Source organism: Halichoerus grypus, chromosome 4, assembly GCF_964656455.1.
Source record: "Halichoerus grypus chromosome 4, mHalGry1.hap1.1, whole genome shotgun sequence".
In the NCBI taxonomy this organism is placed as follows: domain Eukaryota; kingdom Metazoa; phylum Chordata; class Mammalia; order Carnivora; family Phocidae; genus Halichoerus; species Halichoerus grypus.
Genome location: NC_135715.1, coordinates 141513304 through 141537884, shown reverse-complemented (window position 1 = coordinate 141537884; position 24581 = coordinate 141513304). Strand labels below are relative to the sequence as shown.

The window sequence follows — 24581 nt, the reverse complement described above, 5'->3', positions numbered from 1 at the left end:
TCTCTTATTTTCATTCCTATTCTACATTCAAGAATCAGCTACTAGGGTCAGGACACTGTGATAGGTATTATAGCTATTAGAATATGTGTATGGGTTTTTAAATTCATAGGCCAAATTTCTCACACTGCCTCTCCTATATATTTAAAATGACATTTTGTCCTCAAAAGTGTTCTCTCAATTTTGAACTTTAAAAATTAAACCTGAAACAGTAACACTATAGAATCACCACAAGATGGTGCCACAAGTATATTGAAAGTAAGATATTTTCCTCATTTCCTCATTTTTTGCTGGAACTTATTCATGAGTATGGAAAGCAAAGAAATACTCACAAAGGGGTGAGCATGTATGTGGACATGCATGTGTGCATAGGAGCAGGCTCGTTTGGCAGACTCTTTTTGAATATCTCCTGTGCATTAGGCAAAACCTGTAAGGGAGCTCCCAGGGGGTGGTAAGTATGTGTCACTCCTGCCAAAGGGTGGGAGGGACAAAGGGTCAGTGGAGATTTTTCTTCACTTTTCAAGAATAAAAATTACTGCTTAAATATCATAATATGCTCTCTGTCTGGAAAAAAACAAGTTGTAGTTCATTTTAAGAGGTATTAGATATGAACACTAATGTTTAACAACGCAAACTTCAGTTTGTGTGATAGATGCAGAGATAGGGCTAGAATTCATCAGCATAATGTCTTTTACTTTTGTAGTAGAAACATACAGCTTAAAATACTTGCTTTTTCCTAATTTTTGATGAGTCAGTTTATCACTTAACTTAGTTATGACTTAACACAGTCATTTATCGCTTAAGAAATATTTTGCAGGGGCGCCTGGGTGGCTCAGTCGTTAAGCATCTGCCTTGGGCTCAGGTCATGATCCCAGGGTCCTGGATTCGAGCCCCGCACTGGGTTCCCTGCTCTGCGGGAAGCCTGCTTCTCCCTCTCCCACTCCCCCTGCTTGTGTTCCCTCTCTGGCTGTGTCTCTCTGTCAAATAAATAAAATCTTTAAAAAAAAAAAAAAAGAAATATTTTGCAAAATACAGGTACTGTGATGAAAGTATAACAAATCATTGACAAAGGGAAGTCTCAAAGTCCATAGATATCTTTTCATGGAATTATTATTATACAGCCCACTTTGTAGATAGAGTCCATATAACTTCCTATAGTTTTTTATAGGAAAACCAGACTTAGAAGGGAAAAGGATCTTGGCTTAATATATACTAACTTGGGTTCTAAAGAAGAGGACATTTGCTTTCCTTAGTATAAATCCCTATTGATAGGGCCCAAGAATTCTCTTACTTAGAGTAATTTAGACCCAGTGATGATACAGTAGAAAAAATATTATCATACCTTTCTGGCTCTTTTTCTTGACCAGAATTGATCATTATAAGTTTCTAAGTATTTTACAAAATCCTGAGTCTATTCTTCTAAATAAGCATAGAGTTAGTGCCCCAATTCATACTCCCCAGGTAAATTCAGTTGGTATTTGTAAATAGGGCTTATTGAGGTTCCTTATGAATGAAAGTAGAGCAATTCAGAAATAGAATGAAGGCTCAAGTTATAACTCCAATCCCCAAATGCTTTGGGACAGAACCCCAGCCATTTTGGATGGTGTCAGAATTCTAGAACATTTTAAGGTAGACCTGAAAAAAGTCATTATAGAACAACTCCATATTCAGTACATGTGGTTAAAAACTGTAAAAAGGGTATTCGTTATGTAAGTACAAAACTCTAAGGAATTGACATATAAAGGAGTTTTAAAGGAACTTTTTAAAATAAAGAATTAAAAGGAGTGTCTGGCCCTTTTTTAGTGAGGACAGATAGTCTTGCTTTAAGAATGCTTGGACTATGGACTTTTACATGTATTTATTAACAGGTAAGTGTTATTTTATATAAGTCTTGGCTTTCAGATTTTAAAAACCAAATGCTGACACTTTTCAGTATGGAACTGAATCTAAGACAATGACGGAAATTGTTTGGGTGGCTGAGTGGTCAGAATTATCAAAGGCCACCTTAAAATCTGTTACCTGATTTTGTGTATGTGTGTATGTTACCTGATTAATCTGTGGAGAAAGGCTTTTGGTAGCTGGCTCCGTAGGAATTTAAAATCAGTAAGTTCAGATTCTCTTGGTGAGTTAAATGTGGTGTCATCCTGACTGACCAACTTTCTTCACACGGGTATTCCACTTTCATAGCCTTTACAGCATCATAGCCAAGGAGGCTGTTGGACATTTTTCCGAATTAGACATCCCTGTGAAATGTTACAACTGACAGTGGGGTTGGTGTTCATCCTTGTGCTTATGGTTTCTCTGGAGCTGGTTCTTTGGCCAACTATGAAACATGTTTGCTTTTCTCTTGATTACATGAAGAGTTTGGAGGATCTGGGTGGGCTGATTATTGTTTTTTTTTTGTGTTGTTTTGTTTTTGGCCTGAGTGTGATGGCATTCACATCATGTAGACCCATTTCAAGAGCCTGCCCTCTAGTGAGCCAGCCTTGCAATCCAGAGACTCTTGGTCAGTAGAGGCTAGAAGTTTATTTGTTCTTATGTGGACATGATGTAAAAGGTATAAAGAGATATTGATTTTGATCCTGGGGAGTTACCTACTCTGGATAGTCATTTGCTTTTAGAAGCTGCAATAACTCTAGCAAACCCCCAGGGCACTATTTAGGTTACTAAAGAAAGAATTCACTAAATTATGTTGTACTGTCAGAAATGAATAAGTGCAGTTTCCTTCTTCACATGGAAAATGACTTTGTGACCATATTCTAAATTCTAAAATTAGAGCCACACATTCTGTTATACTTTGTACCGTGAATAGGAAGACCAGTATTCTCCTAAATGCCTCTGGAACTCTTCTCCACTGCAAGTCTGGGCCCCAAAGGTCACTCAAGAAATGCTCTTCTTTTTAGGTGGAGTATGTATAGTCTTTTAATTTTTTTAATAAGAATTGTATATATTTAATATGTGCAACATGACTCAATATACATATACATAGTGGAATGATCGCTGTAGTCAAGCAAATTAATATATCCATCTCCTCATTTAATCACTCCTTTGTGTGTGTGTGATGAGAAAAACTGAAATCTACTCTCTTAGCAAAATTCCAGTATTCAATACAGTATTGATAGTCATCATGCTGTACCTTAGCTCTCTAGACTTATTCATCCTACATAAGTGCATCTTGGTACCCTTTGACCACCACATGTTCAAAGATGATGAGTGTTCTATAGGCCCAAAGTCTTAAGTCCAGGGTCAATGTTATCTTAAAGTTCTTTAATGTACCTACTTCAAAAAAGGATTTGGGAAATATACTCACAGGACAGCTCCAAGTAAACACAACATAATATTCATGTTTTGGGGTAGGAATATTCTTTTTAAAAATGGGTTTTAAGGTAAAATAGTTTGAGAATTGACGGTAAAGAACATTACTACATTTTTTTCTACAAGTGATTTGAAGAACTCTTACACCAAATAGTACATGGCATATAACAATAAAATAGGGACCTTTACTTCATAAAGCTTATTTTTGTTTGTGACGTTCTCACACATGATGTTTCACATTATGGATGTTTTGTTTTGGGGTACGATGAGAAGAGAGTGAGATAACCCAATGTTTTATGCCTCATTGTGAAAATACATCCTTCCTTTTAAAATTTTCTTTTGAAAATTATAAAGTACATTGCTAAAAGAAATATTTTTGTCAAGTGCCTTTCACATTACTGGGTATAAAGTAGTTCATCAGTGAGTGTTTGATATTATTGTCATTGTGTTTTATTTTTTTCTCGACACAGTAATTCTGAATGGCTTCTTCTTACTTTCTGCTCCTGTGCCCTAGTCTCATCATCTTGCCTTACATCTCCATCTCTGCTCTGCTTTGTGTCTCAGTCTTAACAGTACCGTCTCTCGTATTTTTTGACTTTCCTGTCAAAACAACGCTAATCTCCAAATCTCTTGTTCAAGCAAGAGAACATGTGTTTAGGTACCCTTTTCCAATCCAATCCCTGTAACAGTTTAGGTAAACATTTTTCCGGGTCTCCTAACCTGCAATTCTTGCAATCCAAGAAGCCCTGAAAATCAGACGGTTTTATAATTCGTATTGGTGACAAAACCTGACCTGAACTGATAGGAGGTTAATTATAGTCTTTATTTATCCCATCTAGTATGAATATGCCCATGTTTTGCTGTAGAAATGTTAATGTGTCTGACTATAGAGTGTTGCCCCAGACCCCACTGGAGGCATTACATAATTCATGGTCTCTGCAGAGTATTATCTTTCTAAAATCTGAAAGCATTTGAATTCTGAAATGCATCTGGCACTAAGGTTTTAGATTAGGAATTAAGGACCTATAATCAAATATTATGGTTTCACTTTAAACTTTTATCTTATTACTAGGGAGCTGCATGTATGGTAATAATAAAAAGAGTTTTAGGCGCACAATCTCTCATGAACTATTTTCTAAGACTAGAAAAGCACACACATAGATAGAGACAGAGACAGAAAACACTGAGCAGTTGCTGAATCAGTGAATCATGAGGCACAAAATGAATGGAATTCAGGTAGCAGAAGTAACTGCAACAGGATAAGTGCATTTTCCTGTGACATGGGCAAACGTGCTTGTGTGCATGACCGCTCCATGTATGTCTATAACTGTCTCCAAGGAAGGGGTTCTAACCGGTGGCCTATAAGGAGTCAAATACACACATAGAGATATAATGCAGATACCTATGGGGGTGCCATGTTTAAAGTTGTTCCAAAATGCTGTGTTACATAAATATATGTTAGGGACAGTGCTTATTTTTACACAGATGTTTTGGATTTGGTAGATACTACTAAATGTGGCACCTGAGAGCTAGTGGTATTACTAGAATTGAACACAGTCATTTACCAAAGATCCTCAAATCGGGGTTGCCTTTATTGGATCCTGCTTTGCCCTGTCTTTAGAGTCTCAGTGAGAACCTGAAACCCATCTTTAAAAATCTGAGTAGAACCTTAAATGTGTTCTTTGTGAATGCTACTTACTAGGAATTTCTTCCAGTTCTTTTGTGATTTTTGATAAATGTTTCATGTCCTTTTTGCTTTGCACTTTGCATGTGTCAAAGCTCTATATTTTGTGATCTCAAATCATTGTTGCTACTTTCTAGGATATTCTACCTTTTACCTTTTTAAGAGTTGTCCACTGTCTCTTGCATCTTATGTTTTAGTATTGATAGAGAAAAGATGGTGAAAGGTAAAGGTATAAATTTGGGAGTGGCGGGGGTAGGGATTTTCATGAGCTATAGAGTTATAAAAAATAAGCAGTCAAGAACTATGGGGTTAAAAATATTCTTTACTTTGTATGTTTGTTTTCTTGCTACACAGAGCACATTTCAATCTTTATTGTTTAAGAATTTGTCTTAGAGTAAATTGGATAGGATTTTGCCCTGGTGTTAGCATATTCCTGCACGCTTTTACTATCATTATTATTTTAATTTAGAGATAAGCAGTTAGGGGTTAAAGTATATTTAATTTGTTCTTTACTGGATATCTACATCAAATATATGGAATTTTTTTTTTCTTATAATTGTGATAGCCTCTAGTGATTTTATTTATCTGTAGAAAAGTCCCAGGAACCTACAGCTATTTTGATTTTTGCAGCTTTTATGGTAAGTCCTTATAATATATACTACTGATTTCTTCTCTGCATCCTGCTCATTGTTGAAAAGCCAGAGCTATTTTTAACATTTACACAATTTCAGTAGATGATTCTTCCTTCCACAAGGTTTGGTGCTAAATCTGTGGAGCCTTTCATAATCATATCCTTTTTGTGGTTTGCTTGAATTTGATCACAGTGGCTGATTTCATGCATTGATAATGAAGGCTTAGGTTGCCTGTTTCTCGGCATAAATCCACTCAGACTTGTAGGTTGACAGTGCTTCTGGTTTCAGCACGCGTGGAGATATAGAATTGAAATTGCTCTGCTTTCTTTACAAGTGACTCAGTGTGCTTGTCCTTCCCTAAAATGTTGCCAGCGTGTAAAGGATTTTCAATGAGCAGTGCAATAAGCAGCATCTGGGAAGGTTTGGAGCTGCACTGATATAGCGTGGTACTGTCACACAGATAATCAGGGCTGGAGCCAAGTCTCGGTAGCACGGTGCATCACACTGGTCACATACTGGAAGTTTTGTTTATCCAACTTGGTTGCTCTCAAAGCTGGTGAAAGCCCAGCCAGGATGTGGAGTGGACTTCCTAGCAGAGGTGAGCATTTTTATTCTAAAACTTGGATGCGGGATCTGGTGTGTCAGTAACAGATTTTTATGCTGTGTTGAATCCTGTGGAGTTATCAATTGTGTTTATCGTGTTGCACTGACAGATTGGAAAGGGCACCACTGAGGAGCAAGATATATGATTCTTTAATTTTATTGGGAAGTAACTCCTTAAATGCATGGTGTGATAGCATTCTTTTTTTTCTGTGCTAGCTGTTTGCCGAGGACATCTTAACAGTAGGTGACTTCCTTTGCATTTTAAACATTCAGAACAAGTCAGTGATATTACGCAATTTGCTGTCATTACTGAAAGTAGGTAATTAGCAGTGCTACGATGTGCTTCAGGTGTGTGTATATATATATATATATATATATATATATATATATATATATGACTATGAACTAAATGTACTTTGTAGAATTTTTGACATGAAAAATAGGAAACAAGTGATGTTTACGAGATAACTAAGAAAGTAAGTGAAATGGATTACATACTGGACTTGACACCTTGTTATGCTTAACATTAATAATTAGAAGTTATGACCTGTCATGCACTGGACAACCTATAGTAATTGATTTTTAGAGACAGTATACTGAATGAAAGAAGGAGAAAATTAATAGCATTTCTTCATAAAGCATGTTTTAATTAGATGTGACATTTTAAATGTAGCAGATTTTATTACTTAAATATAACTAAAGTAGCTACACTCACCGGAAAGTTAAATTAGTAGATCACCGTGCCCAGAAGGGTCAGATGTGGCATTATAAGTATAGAGTATTTGCAAGCCAACTAGATAAGGGCGAGCTCAAAGTTAGCCCCCGAGTAGATGGAGTCCTATTGCTTAGGCTCTTCTAACTCCAATTCCTACACCATGAGAAGCTGTTTCTAAAGAAGAAAGGACTGAGAGTTATGATGTATTCACAAAGCAGTATGCTTATTAAGTGTCGGTTTAGTATGTTAGGTCTGCAGAGAAATCTATTTTTATTTGATTGGAAGCTAACATGGCACATGGGGTATGTATTTATATATGTGTATCTGTTTTTCCTGCTAAATTTATTTGAGGCAGCTGTTTTATAGCTTTCAACTCTGAAGTTATAGATAAGTGTGTATTCGTTTGACAGAAGATTCGAGAACCCCGTTTACTGCCAGTACATGTAAAGCTTGGCTAAGCAGACACATCAGGAGCAAACCATTTGTGTTCGCCAATCTGTCTCAGCAAGTCCCAGGGCCACTATCTTGCTAGAAGCCACTGTGTGCTTTTGAAAGCATGAAATTAGTTTTATACTGAGCACATGGTTTCTCATTTAGCAGCTCTTTTTATGGTAATGGTCAATTTATGGTTCACTGCCAGGATTTCGGTGTTCTGTCAAAGCTGATAGCTTCTGCTAAGGTGTCTCCATGAGATAAATTTTTAAAAAGCAGAGGGAGGGGGGCACCTAATTAGACCCTCAAGAAGAGACTCTTACCTTCAACCTCGTCTATTTTCTGAATGCACTGTCGTTTCTCCGAAGTTCCTTTATGTTTTTAATCCAAAATCTACAGATTTAAAGTTACTAACATTTATCATTTTGGACTTTCCTTGACATGTGACATCAAAATAGCTATGTTTTGAAATGTAAAGTATTTGTTCATCTTTTTATAATGCATTTGGAGAAAACCACTCTATTAGTGCTGACCATATTGTGCAATTCATCATTGGACTTAATCTGCTTGTTTGGTAATATATCCTAGAGCAATGCTGGAGAGAAGACAAGGCTTTTATATATTTTAGAGTTGATATAAAGTACCCATACTTTATTATACATGCATGTACTATGAGAAGGATTAGTTAAGGAATAAAACTAAACAGTCTGAAGATATATTAAAAATGTTGAAAATGTCTTCTTTCGTATAACTGCCTCAACTTAAAAAGTAAAAGCTTTCAAATACTAAAATTAGATAAATATTAAAAACAGTTTTTGTTTCCACAAAGTGATAATAGATGAAGTGTACTTAAAAATGTTGTAGTAAGGATTTTCTTAGCCTTTTCTTTCCACCAGAAAAAAAACCCTTGTTGAAAGTTTTGCTAGTCATAATGCATTTTGAAATAGAGGTGGTCAAAATTCACTACCAGGACATTTAATGAAGTATTTATTCTTGTGTTTTTTCTTTGTATGGTGGTAATGGATATATACAAGTAGATTAGGGTACACATTAGAATGGTGCTATTGTACTTATTTTTTCAAATGGCCTTGACAATGGAACTGAAAACACTCCTGAAATCTTGAATTTCATGATTTTTTTTCTTGTTAATCCATGGATTTTGCCTACGTTAAGTGATTTCACATGATAAAGGATCCATGATAAAATGATATTTATTGAAATGTAAGCATATGATATGTGCCATTGTAATTAGACGATTTTCTGATTTTCAGTGAAGCATAATTTTAAAAAACTTATTTTCCTTCCGCTCTTTTGGAGATGTCATGTCACAAGTCGTCATCAGCTTGTCAGGGGGATTTTGTTTTAGGTTTTGACTTACAAATAAGTATCTCATATTTCTCACTCCCCAAAGCCTATGAAGCAAATTGGGTTTGTGGGTTGAGAATTAGAAGATTAGAAGGGCATTGAGATATTTTCTTTGAATTTCTGATGATATAACGTGTTTAGTAAATGAAACCTTAAAAGAAGTTTTAGAATGTCAGAATTCTCCTAGAATAAGTAAAATTTGTTGTATTATATAGATCATAGAAAATCACTAGATGAAGCAAAGGGTAATTTAGCATATCTGCCTAAAATCTTAGCAGCAATTTCTCTTTCACAAGAAGTAGGATTTAGAAAGTTATCATGAGGATGTGAGATTCTCATGTATCTCTGTGAAATTTACCTGCATCTTTTTACTTTTATGTCAAGAGCTAGCAACCCTGAATTTCCTTCAGCAGATTTTAAAAATGATTAGTTATGAAACATGGCAGATAGTAAAGTAAGTAGTAAACCTACTTTAATTGAGAAACATTATGACAAAATCAAAGTACTCTCCAAGTTTGGTGAGCTTTCCTATTGTACACATACAGTAATTAGTTTGGACTAATTATATAGTTGGTAGTTTGTTTTGAGGTTTGTTGCTGTGGTGATGAATACTTTTTATTTTTTTAAATTTATTTTAATTAATTAATTAATTTATTTATTTATTTATTTGTATGTAGTGTTCCATGATTCATTGTTTGTGTATAACACCCAGTGCTCCATTCAATACGTGCCCTCTTTAATACCCATCACCAGGCTAACCCATCCCCCCACCCCCCTCCCCTCTAGAACCCTCAGTTTGTTTCTCAGAGTCCATAGTCTCTCATGGTTCGTCTCCCCCTCCGATTCCCCTCTGCTTTCATTTTTCCCTTCCTACTATCTTCTTTTTTCTTTTTTTTAACATATAATGTATTATTTGTTTCACAGGTACAGGTCTGTGATTCAACAGTCTTACACAATTCACAGCGCTCACCATAGCACATACCCTCCCCAATGTCTATCACCCAGCCACCCCATCCCTCCCACCCCCCACCACTCCAGCAACCCTCAGTTTGTTTCCTGAGATTAAGAATTCCTCATATCAGTGAGATCATATGACACATGTCTTTCTCTGATTGAATACTTTTTAGTATAAGTATGTCCCAGGCAACATTTGGGACATACTTGTACTAAAAATTACTCATTGTTTAGCTGAATCAAATTTGACAGGGTCTCCTATATTTAACATGGGAACCCTATCTAGTTTCTAAATAAGAAGGTGAATCTTTATTACCTAGAAAATTGGGTCTGCCAAAGCCAAAATGGAGGCTTCGCATTCTTGTAAAAGCAGTTTCTACTCTTGGAGTTTTTGCCTAGAAATTCCAATGAAAAGAAAGTTTCCATTTGAGAAACCTAAAATGGTATTAAAAAAATAGGATTGGTAGAGCAGAAATCATGAGCAAGGATGTGAAAGCCTTCTATAATTACTAAGATAAAACAATAAAGACAGCATATTAAATAACAGTTGTCAGTAACATTTTAGATAATAATGAGAATTGTACAATTAATGTTCAGTTGTTATTCTTTACCAACTAGAACATTTTCAGGATTGTTATCCTTTAATAAATTTGAGATTCTTTTAAATTAACTATATTTTGTTGTAGTTAAGATGCATAATGAGAAGCCCCTCACATTATTCAGTGTGCCACAGCTGAGTAAAAGAGAATAGAGATAAGATTTATTGTGTACCTACTAGGTGCCTCATACAGTATCAAAATATTTATAGACAGGTTTTTATTGAAGAACTACTTTTTAATGTATTAATGTAATACCCATGGTACACGTTAAGCTATTTATCAAAAAAAAGTCCTTTTCCCAGCCCAGAGTTACTCCAATTTTAACTTCACTGGAACAGAGCAGAACGTTCCATCCTGGCTCCGAATGTTACTTTTAAATATCTGGACAACCTCCCCACAGGGAAATAGAGGAATAAAGGTTCATTTTCCTTTATCTCACCTAAGGCTATATTTTAAAATCCTCTTTGCTCACTCAGACTTTGCATTACCTTTCTTCTCACTTTTCACTTCCTAGTATCTCCCTGTCCCCACTATTTTTTATAAATATCCCCATGGAGAGTGACTAAACATCAATGCATAATTTGATTCTCAGGATGAGAAAAATATATATAGAAGTAAACTACTTATAACAGAATTTTGTGTAAGGCTACCTTGCAGTTGACTAGTAAATAATGCAGAGATGTTTAGGGTAATTTCTTTAAACTAATCTTTTTGTACCCAGTCTAAAACACCACCTCAGTTCACTCTCTGTCAGTCATGTGACATGTCAGACCAGAAAACCAATTCTGAGTCCAAATTGATCAGTTGAATGTGAGAGCAATTAACTCAAGTTTTGGAAATGGATTAACTCTAACAGCCCAGTAAAGAACGGTTCAGTAAACCATATCTTCTTTCAATTAAATGGTACCCCCCGACACACAATGACCTAGTTCGTTTCTCAATGTCTATTGTTCTACAGGACAAATTCTAATTTACTTCCAATATTTTCCTGTCTTTTAACAGTATACCACTATTTCAATCTGATTATTTTGGATCTCAAAAGATATTTTTTGCCTTCTCTTACCAATCTATTTTCTGCTTTCACCTAGTCATAAATGTTACTGTATTATGCATTACTTCTTCTAATTGTTCTAGATTGTATTAGTGGCTTTTTTTGGTATTTAAACTATGTTCTTTGGGAAAAGTTTCTGATTCTTCTTTACCTGAAAGATCACTACTTTAGTCTCCATGTCAGCTCCAATGTCCCCCTACTTATGTCAATCTTTTTTGACCTTGTAGTCTGTTTGTTATGGCAAAATACCAATGTGAATTCATAATCTAAATTTTAATAACTAAATATCTTCAAAAAACATTTTTTCTAACTTGTCCTCAAATTCTTAGAAAAGGCACTAGTAAGTTAAAGTTGCTAGTAGTTTGAGGGATTCTGTTTCTTTTAATTTCCTAAAAGATGAGACTGCTCAATAGCTATATTTTCTTGACAAATGGCAATTGAATAATAAACAGGTGCCTCCCATAGGGAATGCCTATTCTGTCAGAGCGAGGAATCTTCGTCTTCTGATTCCATCCAGGGAGTCGCAATACCACCAGGCTATTTAGCTGAACATCATTTTGCTGACATTTCAAATTGGTGTGTGAATTTCATTTGGACATCTATGGTAATTCTACTATTTTTCCCCCTCTGATTCACTCTTTGGTAGTGTTGGTTTTTTAGAAGGTGACGGAGGTAATGACTTTACATCTAGAAGCCTTCTGTTTCTTCCAGCAAGTTAAGGTTGTATTTCTTTTTTTTTCTTAAATATTTTATTTATTTATTTGAAAGAGTGAGAGAGAGAGCACATGTGAGCAGGGGGGAGGGGGAGAGGGAGAGGAATAAGCAGACTCCCTGCTGAGCAGGGAGCCCAATGCAGGGCTCAATCCCAGGACCCCAGGATCATGACCTGAGCCGAAGGCAGACGCTTAATTGACTGAGTCGCCCAGGTGCCTCAAGGTAATATTCCTTTACTCAAATTTTTTCTTGGAGAACCAGAAAGGGGAGGTTGAATTTTGAAGAAATTTCAGAATATTCAGGAGTAAGCAGATTCAGAAATTAATCCGCAGGGACTCATTTTATGTATTTTTATTTTTGCACAATGGGTAATACAATATTTATAATGCTAGTTAACTCTTGCTTAACTGAAGCTTTCAAATATTGTGTAATTTAGGTATACAATAACTTTTATGTAAATTGGGGGAGCAAGCAGCCGATGTCACTCTGTATACACAATAGTTAGAAATTCTTTGATGGGTTATGAGTCATGTTTAATTGGGGTAGGGAGAAAATAGGGATGGCTTAGAAATGGTTTCTAACACTTATTTCTTGCTTCAGCTACAGCTGATTTAACCAACGTTGGATCTCTATCAGCAGATTTTATCATTGTCCTTCTTTAATCAAGTGATTGCAGTAAATAGTGCATAAAAGGGCTTCATAACAACAACAATGATAATTAACACTTTCAAACTATCTATATGCCAGAGCCTTTATCTGCATAAACTCATTTAGTCTTTATAACACCCCTATCAGTAAGTACTGTTATACCTACTTTACAAATAGGGAAACTGAAATACAGAGAGGTTAGGCTACTGCCCAGACTCATCCAGGTAGCTCAGCTGGTATTTGAATCCAGGCAGTCAGGCTCCGGAATCCATCCTTTAAAACACTGCCCTAGACTAGCTTTCTGTAAGACATTTAACAAAATCTTTGTTGATATTATTCTGTGAGTAGAATAGAAAACTGTGGACTGAATGATAATATAATTTAGGGGATTTTTAATTGGTTGAATGCCTACACCCAAGTGTACCTGGTCAATATTAACTTAAAGTGAGGCTCTAGGACTCTGCAATGACTTGGTGAGAACATTGATGACATGGCTATTACATTTGTAGATGATATGAAGCTGAGATAATAAATACATAGGAAAATACAAATAAAAATCTCAATATCTAGGCCACATCCCCTACAAATAAATCAGAATCTCTAGGAGTGCTACACAGGAAGCAATATTTTTAAAACTCCCAAGGTGATTCCAGTGTGCAGCCCCAGTTAGAACCACTGTTTCAGAAAGATGGACCAACTCCAACATGGTCAATTTCAACTACAGTTAATGAAAGAGAGAGAGAGAAAAGTTGTAGGAGTATTGAACCATAAATTCATATATGAATCAAAAGCATAACATGATTACCCCATACAATCTTAACAGTATCTCAGATGGGATTAGAAAAAATAGACTATCTGTAACAGTGAAGTACCCTCAATCGGTCAGAGCATGCCTGAAGTTTAGAAGAGATGCAGAGAGCTTTAGGTACTTTCATTTGAGGGTGACTACCATAGCCAAGGTACGCTGAGTACTTTGCCAAGGAGAAGAGATTAGAGGATTTATTATAACATTTGAGTTATAGTGTTTCTTTTCTTTTTTCCCCTCTCCTTTTTATTTGAATTTGTTTCTTTTTTATTTTTTCTTTTTTTATTGAAGTATAATTAACATACAGTGTTATATTAGTTTCAGGTGTACAATATAATGAATGATTCAGTAATTCTATACATGACTCAGTGCTCATCACAATAAGTATACTTTTAATCTCCTTTATCTGTTTCACCCATCCCCCCACGCACCTCCCTTAAATTATAGCTTTTCAATAAAGTTTTCAGGTAAAATTAAGATCAGTGGATGGGCTTTTCAGGAAGAAAGAATTTTAGGTGATATAAAGAACTTCCTAATAGAGTTGTCTAAATATGAAGAAATTCCTTTTTTGGACATAGTGCATGTCCCTGATTGGTGATATTGAAGCAAAAGGCAGAATGTGACTTAGGTGTGTGATAGAGGAAAATAAGGATTGGATGGATGGTTAAAGTAGATGATTTTCTAGGGGCCCCTGGGTGACACAGTCAGTTGAGCAGCTGACTTGGTTTTGGCTCAAGTCATGATCTCAGGGTCCTGGAATGGAGCCCATGTTGGGCTCCCTGCTCAGTGCAGAGTCTGCTTCAGGTTTCTTTCTCTCTCTCTGCCCCTCCCCTCACTTGTGTGCGCTCTCTTTCTATCTCTTTCTCTCTAAAATAAATAAATTAAAAAAAAAAAGTAGATGATCTTCCAGCTTCAGACTCTGTAATTGCAGGAGCATGTTAAGTTAATAAGGTAATATATCAGTGAGAATTTGTTCATTACATTAGTTCCGCATCAAGGAGAAGCCCAGAGCACAATGATTATGGGGGCATTTCAAGCATTCAAAGGTTCAAAGCCCAGCTCCACCACAGCTTGGCTGTATGACTGGGCCAGTTACTTCACTTTCCAAGTCTCAGTTTCCTCAGCTGTAAAAGAAGAAGAAGAAGAATAGATTCCAAGCATGGATTTGCTATAAAGATTAAGTGAGAATAATGTATATAAAGTTCTTGGTGTGGCAAACTGAGGGAAAATGGGAAGAATATGATATAATCAGAAGTTATAATAAAAGCTGTAAGGTTGCCAATGATGACTTTATGGTTTGGCATGAGGTTAAGTTCTCAATAAATGTAGCCCATTATTACTTACAAACTATTCTTTCTTCTATTATACTATCTTCTAGTAAAAATTAGAGTCCAAGAGGGCGCCTGGGTGGCTCAGTTGGTTAAGCGACTGCCTTCGGCTCAGGTCATGATCCTAGAGTCCCTGGATCGAGTCCCGCATCGGGCTCCCTGCTCGGCAGGGAGTCTGCTTCTCCCTCTGACCCTCCCTCCTCTCATGTGCTTGCTCTCTCATTCTCTCTCTCTCAAATAAATAAATAAAAAAAATCTTTAAAAAAAAAAAATAAATAAAAATAAAAATAAAAATTAGAGTCCAAGAGATAAAACCTAAAGCAGGTAAATATTGGTGGGAGATATATGGCTGGAGCATGGGAGACTCAAATAACGTGGCCCACGGTGGGAGGCTTTGGGTGAGTGGAGGCCGTGTAGACTGCTGGGCATAGGTACAGAAGGGAGATTTTGAAAGGAGATTGAGGAACCTAATTGCTTATCCTTGTCACCCATTTCCATCCATTATTTCATTTGATCCTTACCATAACCCTAGGAAATAGACAAAGTAGTATTTGCTCATTACACTAATAATAAATCAGCATCTGGGGAGTGACTTGTCAAATAACAAAACTGGAAGTCAAACCTAGACTTCTTGAACTCCCATTCAGCAGCTTCCACACAATCCACCAGCTTCTTCTGCCTCAGTCTGCGGGCAGACCAGCCCAAAATGTTTACTTTTGGAGGAGGACCTACCAGTTGATCATAAACAATGTAATGAAGTTTGGAAATTAAGGAAAAATGTGGAAAGGGAGTATGATCAGTGAATCAAATTTAGTCCAGGAATAAAATTTTAAAGCTTTCCTGTTGATTGGAAGACAGCTTGTAAAGAAGGTTGGAATGATAATTAAAAGCTCAAGTAGTAACCTTACCAGTCAATGATGTTAACATTATTATCACATTTTATGGGATCTGAATACTTAAAGGGCTATCTGTGTAATATAATTAACTATCCTTAACACACCTCATACTAAAGGGCAAGCTTCTTTAGTATGGTATAACAAATCCAACGGTTAATAAGAATCATCATATATTAAAAGTTTAGTGGTTCAGTGAGTTGGGGGAGGTGGAAGGGCAGAAGACAGAAGTCTGTGCTTGGATTCTGTTCATCAAAAGAGCTTAACAGCTTCTGCAAAACAATGGACAGAGAACAGTCTGTGATTTATTTTTTCAGACAGAGCTATAAGTCCCCAGCATAAGTATCAAATAAAATAGTTTTATAAATTATTCTGCACATTCTTATTTCAATAAATACAGATTATACATATAGATGGGTCACCTAAAATAATTTTTCATTGGATCAGAATCTTTCATTTTTAGCTTTGTCATCGTCCTTCTTGTGGACCAACGTATTATATTTATTTTCCTTATCCCATTTGAGTGTGTTTATAAAATGTAAAAACAGATTAGTAAGGTATATTTAAGGAACAAGCTCTTTACCCAAAGTTAACCATTTTTATATCCAATTCGTATTCTATTATTATACTTATCACTATATATATGTATATCTTTCTCTCCAAGACTGCTTGAGGATAAGAACTATGTCCTAATTCTTTTAAGTATGTGAAACTCAGTACAACACTAGACACATAGTACATGATATATTTAAAACATTGACTAACCGTTATGACCCTTAAATACAGAATCTGTGACTACTTGTCCAGAACTCGATAAATTATTTGATATTGCCACTCACAAAAACATTTATTATTTAATTAAAAATACAGCGAGACTTTCTTATCAGATGGGCAAGATCAATGATAAAACAATGAGTTAGCAAATGTATGGTCATGGGAGCACTCATGTTCATTGTGGGACGGAGTGTAAATTCATTCATGTATTTGCCGAGGCAATGTGGCAATAACTACCAAAACTTAGAATATGCCTATCTTTTGGCCCAACAAGTCCACTACCCCAGATTCAGTCAGCATGTGTGCTTGCATATGTATACAAAAGCACATAGAGCAATAAATTTTTTTGCATGTGTCTATATACAAATATATATAGGATTTTATTCTAACATTATTTGTTGCTAGAAAATATTCTAACATTATTTGTTGCAATGGGTGATGGTAATAATCATGGTTCATCCATGCAGTGTGATACTGTCTTATCCTGTTTGGGCTGCTGTGGCAGAATAGTACAGATTGGGTAGCTTATAAACAACAGAAATTTATTTCTCATCATTTTGGAAGCTGGAAGTCCAAGATCAAGGTGCCAGCATGGTCAGGTGAGGGCTCTTTTCCAGGTTTCAGACTTTTTGTTATATCTTCACATGGCAGAAGGGGCACAGGATCTCTGTGGGGTCTCTTTTTTTTTATGTTCATTTAGCCAACATATAGTAAATCATTAGTTTTTGATGTAGTGTTCAAGGATTCACTAGTTGTGTATAACACCCAGTGCTCATCACCACACATGCCCTCCTTAGTACCCATCACCTGGCTACCCCATACCCCCTTCTCCCCCCCCATAACCCTCAGTTTGTTTCCTGGAGTCCAGAGTCTCTCATGGTTCATCTCTCTCTCTGATTTCTTCCCATTCAGTTTTCCCTCCCTTCCCCTGTGGTCCTCTGCGCTATACCTTATGTTCCACATATGAGTGAAACCATATGATAATTGTCTTTCTCTGCTTGACTTATTTCACTTAGCATAATCCCCTCCAGTACCATACATGTTGATGCAAATGGTAGGTATTCATCCTTTCTGCTGGCTGAGTAATATTCCATTGAATATATGGACCACATCTTCCTTATCCATTCGTCTGTTGAAGGACATCTCAGCTCCTCCCACAATTTGGCTATTGTGGACATTGCTGCTATGAACACTGGGGTGCATATGCCCCTTCTTTTCACTACATCTGTATCTTTGGGGTAAATACCTAGTAGTGCAATTGCTGGGCTGTAGGGTAGCTCTATTCTTAACATCTTGAGGAACATAAATACTGTTTTCCAGAGTGGCTGTACCAGCTTGCATTCTCTGGGGTCTCTTCTATAAGAACATAAATCCCATTCATGAAGACTCTACCCTTGTGAACTAAGCACCCCCCAAAGGCCCCACCTCCTGATGCCATAACATTGGGCACTAAGATTTCAACATATGAATTTCAATATCAATAACAACTGATATGGATAATGTATAAGATATAAGTAAACCAAGAAATATGCAGAACAACATATATGTTTCCATAAAAGATATGTTTATGTGTTTATATATGTATACATGTGTGTATGTGGAGAGAGGAAAAGAAGGAGGAGAGAGAAAAAGGGATGAATACATTTCATAGGGGGTCTAGGGACGGAGTTCAAAGTAGAATTACTTTTGACTTTATTCCCTTTTGTACGGCTTAAAGTAGACTTTTATTTAACTATTATACCCTTTTGTACTTTTGAATTTTTTTACATACTTTTATTTTGAGAAGCTTACTTTTGAGAATAAGAGATATATTCATATAAAAAAATGAAAGATGGAAGAAGCAGAGGGAAAATGGCAGGAATGTGGTAAAAGTTATCACAGTAAAAGCTTGTAGGGTTGCCAGATGATTACTGCATGGTTTCTAGCCACAGTTAATAGATGAGGAAGGCAGAAGCCATTTTACCAGGTAATTGGATGATGATCCAGCCTATGGCCCTTTGTCCTCCCACGTGTCTGTCCCAAGGTGAAAAGCTGATGTTTGGTCAACTCCTGAGCAGGTGCTGTATTGACCCTCTATGACCAGTCCTGGTGTCCAGGCTTAGCCTGCCTGGTGTGTGATTTTCCTTCCAGAACTTTCTGGAAATACACTCCTCAAGTATTCATGTTTGAACACAATGACACTTGAGTGACTCTTCCATAAAATCCGTTCACATGTCTTAGTCTTCAGTGTCCATGTAAAACATCAGGGACGTAAAGGACTTCAGCTTTGTGAAATGAAAACTTCCAAACTACCTCAATGCAAGTCACTATATTAAAAGGAAAAGAACAAAGACCAAAATTACATTAAAATAATAGTAAGGCATGCCTTAAATCCACAAACATGACAGCATTCAGTACTGCACTGAGCTTACCCTTTTGTGAAGAGGGTTTGTTTTTTAATCTCATACATTTAGTTTTCTGAGAAATATATAACAGTGGGTGATCTTACCTTTGGGAATGTAATACAAAGTTATGATTTGACAATGGACATCTTATCATGAATTCCTTTGCTTCTAGGGGTTTAATGCTGAGTTTGAATGTTAATTTAACTCATTCTTTTTGTTTAATAAGCTCAAAATCCCAGCTGAGCTGAAGTGGGAGTGATTTTATATTATATTAAATGTTACCTTGCAGAAATGTGGCATGAAGGACTTGGTTAATATTATGATCAGCTAACTATTGATTAACTAGACATTTTCCTTCTGTCTTCTAATTGGTTTAAATTGGCTGCACTGCTGCCTTTTAAAATATGCTCTTGCTTGCATTTGAAGATGATACTATTGGATTTTCACAGATGTATATATATATACCCCTTCTCTGTTATGATCAGCTGCATAATTGCTGACATTTATGCATTGCCTACTCCAGATTAACGGTGGTTTGGGTTTGTGAATCCATACTAGACATGAAAGTCACAATATTAGTCTCATGAGCACTGTGCTTTAATAGGTTAAGCTAACTAGATATAATCACTGTTGACCTAATGCTAACATTCTATGAATTTCCATCTTTCTCTAACTCACAAAAATGGCAGCAGGAATAGATCAGGGAAAGATGTCTTACAAACTTCCCATGTTACACAGTTTCAAAGAAGTGTCCAAGAATCAGCACAGGAATTATGATACTCAAACTGCAAAGGCTGAACCTTTGTACAAAAAGGAGATCTTAATCTGAAAGTTTCTTTCCTTTGATAGGCATTATTTCTTCGTGTAAAGACTAGTGCCAAACAGTGGTCTGTTTGGGTGGCTGAAGAACTGTCAGGAAAGAGCATTTTGGCAAAGCAGACAAGTTATTTGCAGAGGGCCCCTGAATGCAAGTCTCTGGGAGACTTCCCAGTCCCAGCTGCACGTTACAATCAGTTGGGGGACTTTTAAAGATTCCCAGGCTCCACCCTGATCAATTAAATCCAAATTACTGGCATGTGTGTTTTTAAAAGCTCTTCAGTTTGTTCTAAAACCACCTTTGAGAATCACTGGTTCAAGGGGGTTGTGCTCTACTGTGCAGGTAATGGAGAGTCTTTGAAAAGAAGCACGACCAATTAGTTGATTGTGAAGGAGCTCTTCAGAGTGAGATTATAGAGCATAGTGACAAAGAGTTTGGGATTTTGCAGCAGGCGGCCCCAGGTTCAAACCCTGACCCTGACTTTTATTAGCTGTGTGGGAAAGTTCTCTAACCTCTCTAAAGTCAGTTATTGCATCTATAAAATGTACCTCATTGGATAGGAGTGATGATGAAACAAAGCTACATATGCTACAGAACCTAGCATGATACTTAGAAACCGGAGTGGTGGGGGGTGGGAGGGATGGGGTGGCTGGGTGATAGACATTGGGGAGGGTATGTGCTATGGTGAGCGCTGTGAATTGTGTAGGACTGTTGAATCACAGACCTGTACCTCTGAAACAATACAATATATGTTAAAAAAAAAAAAAAGAAGAAGAAGATAGCAGGAAGGGAAGAATGAAGGGGGGAAAATCGGAGGGGGAGACGAACCATGAGAGACTATGGACTAGACGAGAAACAAACTGAAGGTTCTTGGGGGGGTGGGGGGATCGGTTAGCCTGGTGATGGGTATTAAAGAGGGCATGTACTGCATGGAGCACTGGGTGTTATATGCAAACAATGAATCATGGAACACTACATCAAAAACTAATGATGTAATGTATGGTGCTTAACATAACATAATAATAAAAAAAAAGATCTGGAAGTACAGGCACCAAAAAAAATAAAAATAAAAAAAATAAAGAGGGCATATACTGAATGGGGCACTGGGTGTTATATGCAAACAATGAATCATGGAACACTACATCAAAAACTAATGATGTAATGTATGGTGATTAACATAATAAAAAAAAGTTTGCTATGATCCTCTTAGAAATTAAAATTTGAGAAACAAATGTAATGTTTTAGTTGGACAACTTTGAAAAAAAATGGTTAAACTCCTTTCAGCCCCAACATAGTGAATCGGTGACAGTATAAAAATAATTATAGTTATTATCATTCATGTGTATTTTATTTCAACAAGGAATGGAAGTAGACAAATGCAAAGGAATTTATATGTCTCTCATTTATATTAAAGTTAATTAAAAAAAAAGAAACTAGCATGAAACTTAGAAACATGACAATTGTGAAAAATTAAAGCAGAGGTACACTTTTTTACCTTTACAATCTTAGCAAAATGGGAACAATATTAGATCTGAACATCACAGGTTGAAAGCCAACGTATGCATATTTGAAATAAATACATTTCAGTCCAATCAATGTTTATTTCTAAAAACTTAATCCATTTTAAAAAGTGATTTCCATGATAAAGTCTCAGTTACATTTTTACAGTAAAAAGAAAAACCATCCCAGTAGACCAAGTTTTTAACTTTTGGTGCCTTAGGACATGCTAGTCATTGTGAAAAGCCAGTGGGTGGCAGGGATTCTTTCAAACTTAATTACACTTTTGATTTTATGCTTTTTCTCCTTTATCTTGTCACCATTCTGTCTCTTTCTCTTTGTGGCATAAGAATTTTTCTATTACCTCACACTAAACCTCCTGTCTATAAAGTCCATTCCTAATCATTCATTCATTCAGGTGTTTATTCAATAGTATTTATTAAGCATAAATTTTGTCCTAAATTCTTCTTTTATCAGTACAAAAGCTATACCCAGTTTATAAATGAACTGTATTGCAGTAATTGATTTTTAAGTTAATTAGTGGTTTTAAAACATTTTCTTATAGATTTAATATTTTAAATTAGTGCTTCTAAGCCAACGAAGCACTAGGGGTTTGGGGGGCTGGGGGTGGGGAATGTCAGAACAGCAATGCACAATTTCCATAGGAAGAAGCAGAATCATACTGGTAACACAAAGTAGTAAAGGGACAGGAGGTAGAACCTAAAAAGTCAAGATTGTATATTGAAATGTTTCTATTATGGTGAAGTCAGCATTAATTTCTTTTCTAGCATTAAGTTACATGGGAGAAAGTCTTCTTAGGGACCAGGAGAGTAAGGGAAGAGGCCATTTAAAGTTCTTTCTAGGTGATGGTTATATAATTTATCATCAAAATGGGACTCTTCTAAGAGTTATTTATGCTTAAGCCAGGACCCAGGCATAAACTCGGGTTGGTTTTTACTGGGATGTATGGTCACTCTAATTAAGGGTGTGGACAATCTTAGAATTTTCCCAACGTAGGTGTTAAATAGATCAAACAGGAATCCAGATATAGTTGGATTTAACAATTTAGAATTAACAATTAAAGCAATTCCAGCCTTGGAACTCTATGGTATTCAATCTTTCACGTTCCTGGTTGCTAATAATTCCATGACCCTTGAAAAATTTAGGAAATTGAAGAAGGCAAGTATTTCCTGTAAACATGATACAACTTGAAAATTAAGAATGAAATTAGGTAAGAAGCTACTAGTTAATCAGATATCTCTAATTTGAAAATGCGAGGTTTACCCTCTTGATTTTTACTTGGATTTTACCCCTGTATTCTTGAAAATGCTGAGAGGTTTACAATGGTTTACATATTCTGTTTTCTAAGACCATTTTGCACCCTTAAGATGCTGTTCTCATGGAATCTCGGACAAAATTGAGGCCACCTCCAGCTGTCTCAAACTGAGTTTACTCACCAGGAAAGTGCTGTTGATTCTCAATGATGTTTACTTGATTAATTCAGTACTGGCTGTGTTGCCTTCTTACCTATGTCTTTCAGTGTGTCCTAGAAAATTAAATGTTTCCTTTTGGGATTTTCAGGAAACTTGAACAAAAAAGAAATTTAATTTCCCATTTTTCGGAGTATAAAAAATATTTTCATTAGTTTTCTTTAATCCAGTTTTTACTCCAGTGGTAAATATTTAATATGAACTAAATTTTCTTTGAAGTCATGTTTTAGCTCTACTCTGTTATTAGAATTTAATCTTTTCTCTGCCTGATACTCTGGTTTAAAATATAAACTACTTGAATCTTTTTAGAAGATGTTACTTTGGGGTTTAGATTTAAGAAAAATTTAAAAACTATTTGTGCTACCCCTGTTTTAATAATTTTCAGTGGTTTTCTGGGGCGCCTGGGTGGCTCAGTCGTTAAGCATCTGCCTTCGGCTCAGGTCATGGTCCCAGGGTCCTGGGATCGAGCCCCGCATCGGGCTCCCTGCTCGGCAGGAAACCTGCTTCTCCCTCTCCCACTCCCCCTGCTTCTGTTCCCTATCTCGCTGTGTCTCTATCTGTCAAATAAGTAAATAAAATCTTTTAAAAAAAATAAAAAAAATAATTTTCAGTGGTTTTCTGATTTAATCATTTATCAAGAATTCATAAATGGGTTTTAAACCTATAAATACATAACATGACATGACTATTTGAAGTGTATTTTTCACACTGATTTCTATCGCTCATATATTAAACTAGCATTGATTTTTTTTTTTCCTGTCCCAGAGTCCTCCCAACGAAGGATTTACAGATGTTGTCTTTAGCAATTAAAGACCATAGTTTGCTAACCACTATTAAGGATTTCTGATGACATCAGTCCTTTGGAAAGAAAGTGCAACATATTGAGACCAGATAATAGTAGATTTAAACTAGAATTATTTTTAGAAATATTTACACATATAATAATGTTGGCTTTCTTGGAGACCAAAAAAAAAATGCTTCACTATGAAAAAGAAAAAATTTTAAGACCCAAACTTCACAAATGTGGATCTTTCACACCACCCGTTCCCTTCCATATAAAAGAGGTCAGGTGGAAAGAACACGAGATGATTTGGGTTTTCTGGGTTCTTATCCTGAGGCTTCGCTACCTGACTTTGAGAACTTGAGTAAGTCATATTAAGTCTCTCTGGGCTTTAGATTCCTTATCTCCAAAGTGAGAGATTTGGACTACATTTTTAGTACTCTTTATGAACCACTTAAGCTGAACAATTCTAGGGATATTTTTCATATGACTTCATTTCATAGTGGCTTTTTAAACATTTGCATAGATTTTTGAAGATGGACTGCATTTCTAGTTTAAAAAAAGAGAAGAAAATTTGCAGTATTTTGAGTTTCTCCAGAATTAGCTGCTCTAAGAACTTGAAGAATTAAATGAGAGATCATTATTGAGATAACTATGCTGCAGGAGTTTAGCACATTTTATTCTGGCAAAATTCTCATTGATTTTTGTCTGAGTCAAACCTGACAAAGGGGCAGTTGCTCTCTGAGAATGGGGAGGAACTGCTTGTGTTTTAAGATTCAGGGCATCTATTATGATTGGGATGCTCTTCAGCAATATCTTGAAGTGCCTATCTGGTTTGTTATCTTCAGTATGCATGTATTTTACTACTAAATATCCTTTTTAGAGACTTCACAAAAATGTCCCAGTGATGTGATTAGTCACCCAATGAGAACCTGCTGCCTCCAAGCTAGTCTAGGCATCTGCTCACAAGTAAGATTTCCTCAAGTTTCAAAATGAATCCTTTCAGTCCCTTTATGGTAGCTTTGATGTGCTCCATATGGCTTAAATATGTAGAATTTAGGTGTGACATGTTGTTTTTCCGTGGTGGTTATTCAAAACAGTTT

The 24581-nt window shown here is 36.1% G+C and overlaps 1 protein-coding gene across 8 annotated transcripts in view; it reads left to right on the top strand.

Annotated features, from left to right (window-relative positions):
• The window catches only part of ZNF385B (zinc finger protein 385B), a 386162-nt gene that overhangs the window by 105542 nt on the left and 256039 nt on the right, over positions 1-24581 (top strand). For 3 of the 8 annotated variants that reach the window (XM_078071050.1, XM_078071052.1, XM_078071051.1), the window contains exon 1: positions 5836-6226. The exons of 4 other annotated variants lie outside the window; for them this stretch is intronic. In XM_078071050.1, the coding sequence (XP_077927176.1) occupies positions 6202-6226 (25 nt within the window). In that variant the 5' untranslated portion in view covers positions 5836-6201. Of the gene's footprint in view, positions 1-5835; positions 6227-24581 lie in introns of those variants that run through there. One more of the 8 variants, XM_036071543.2, reaches the window with a different exon arrangement.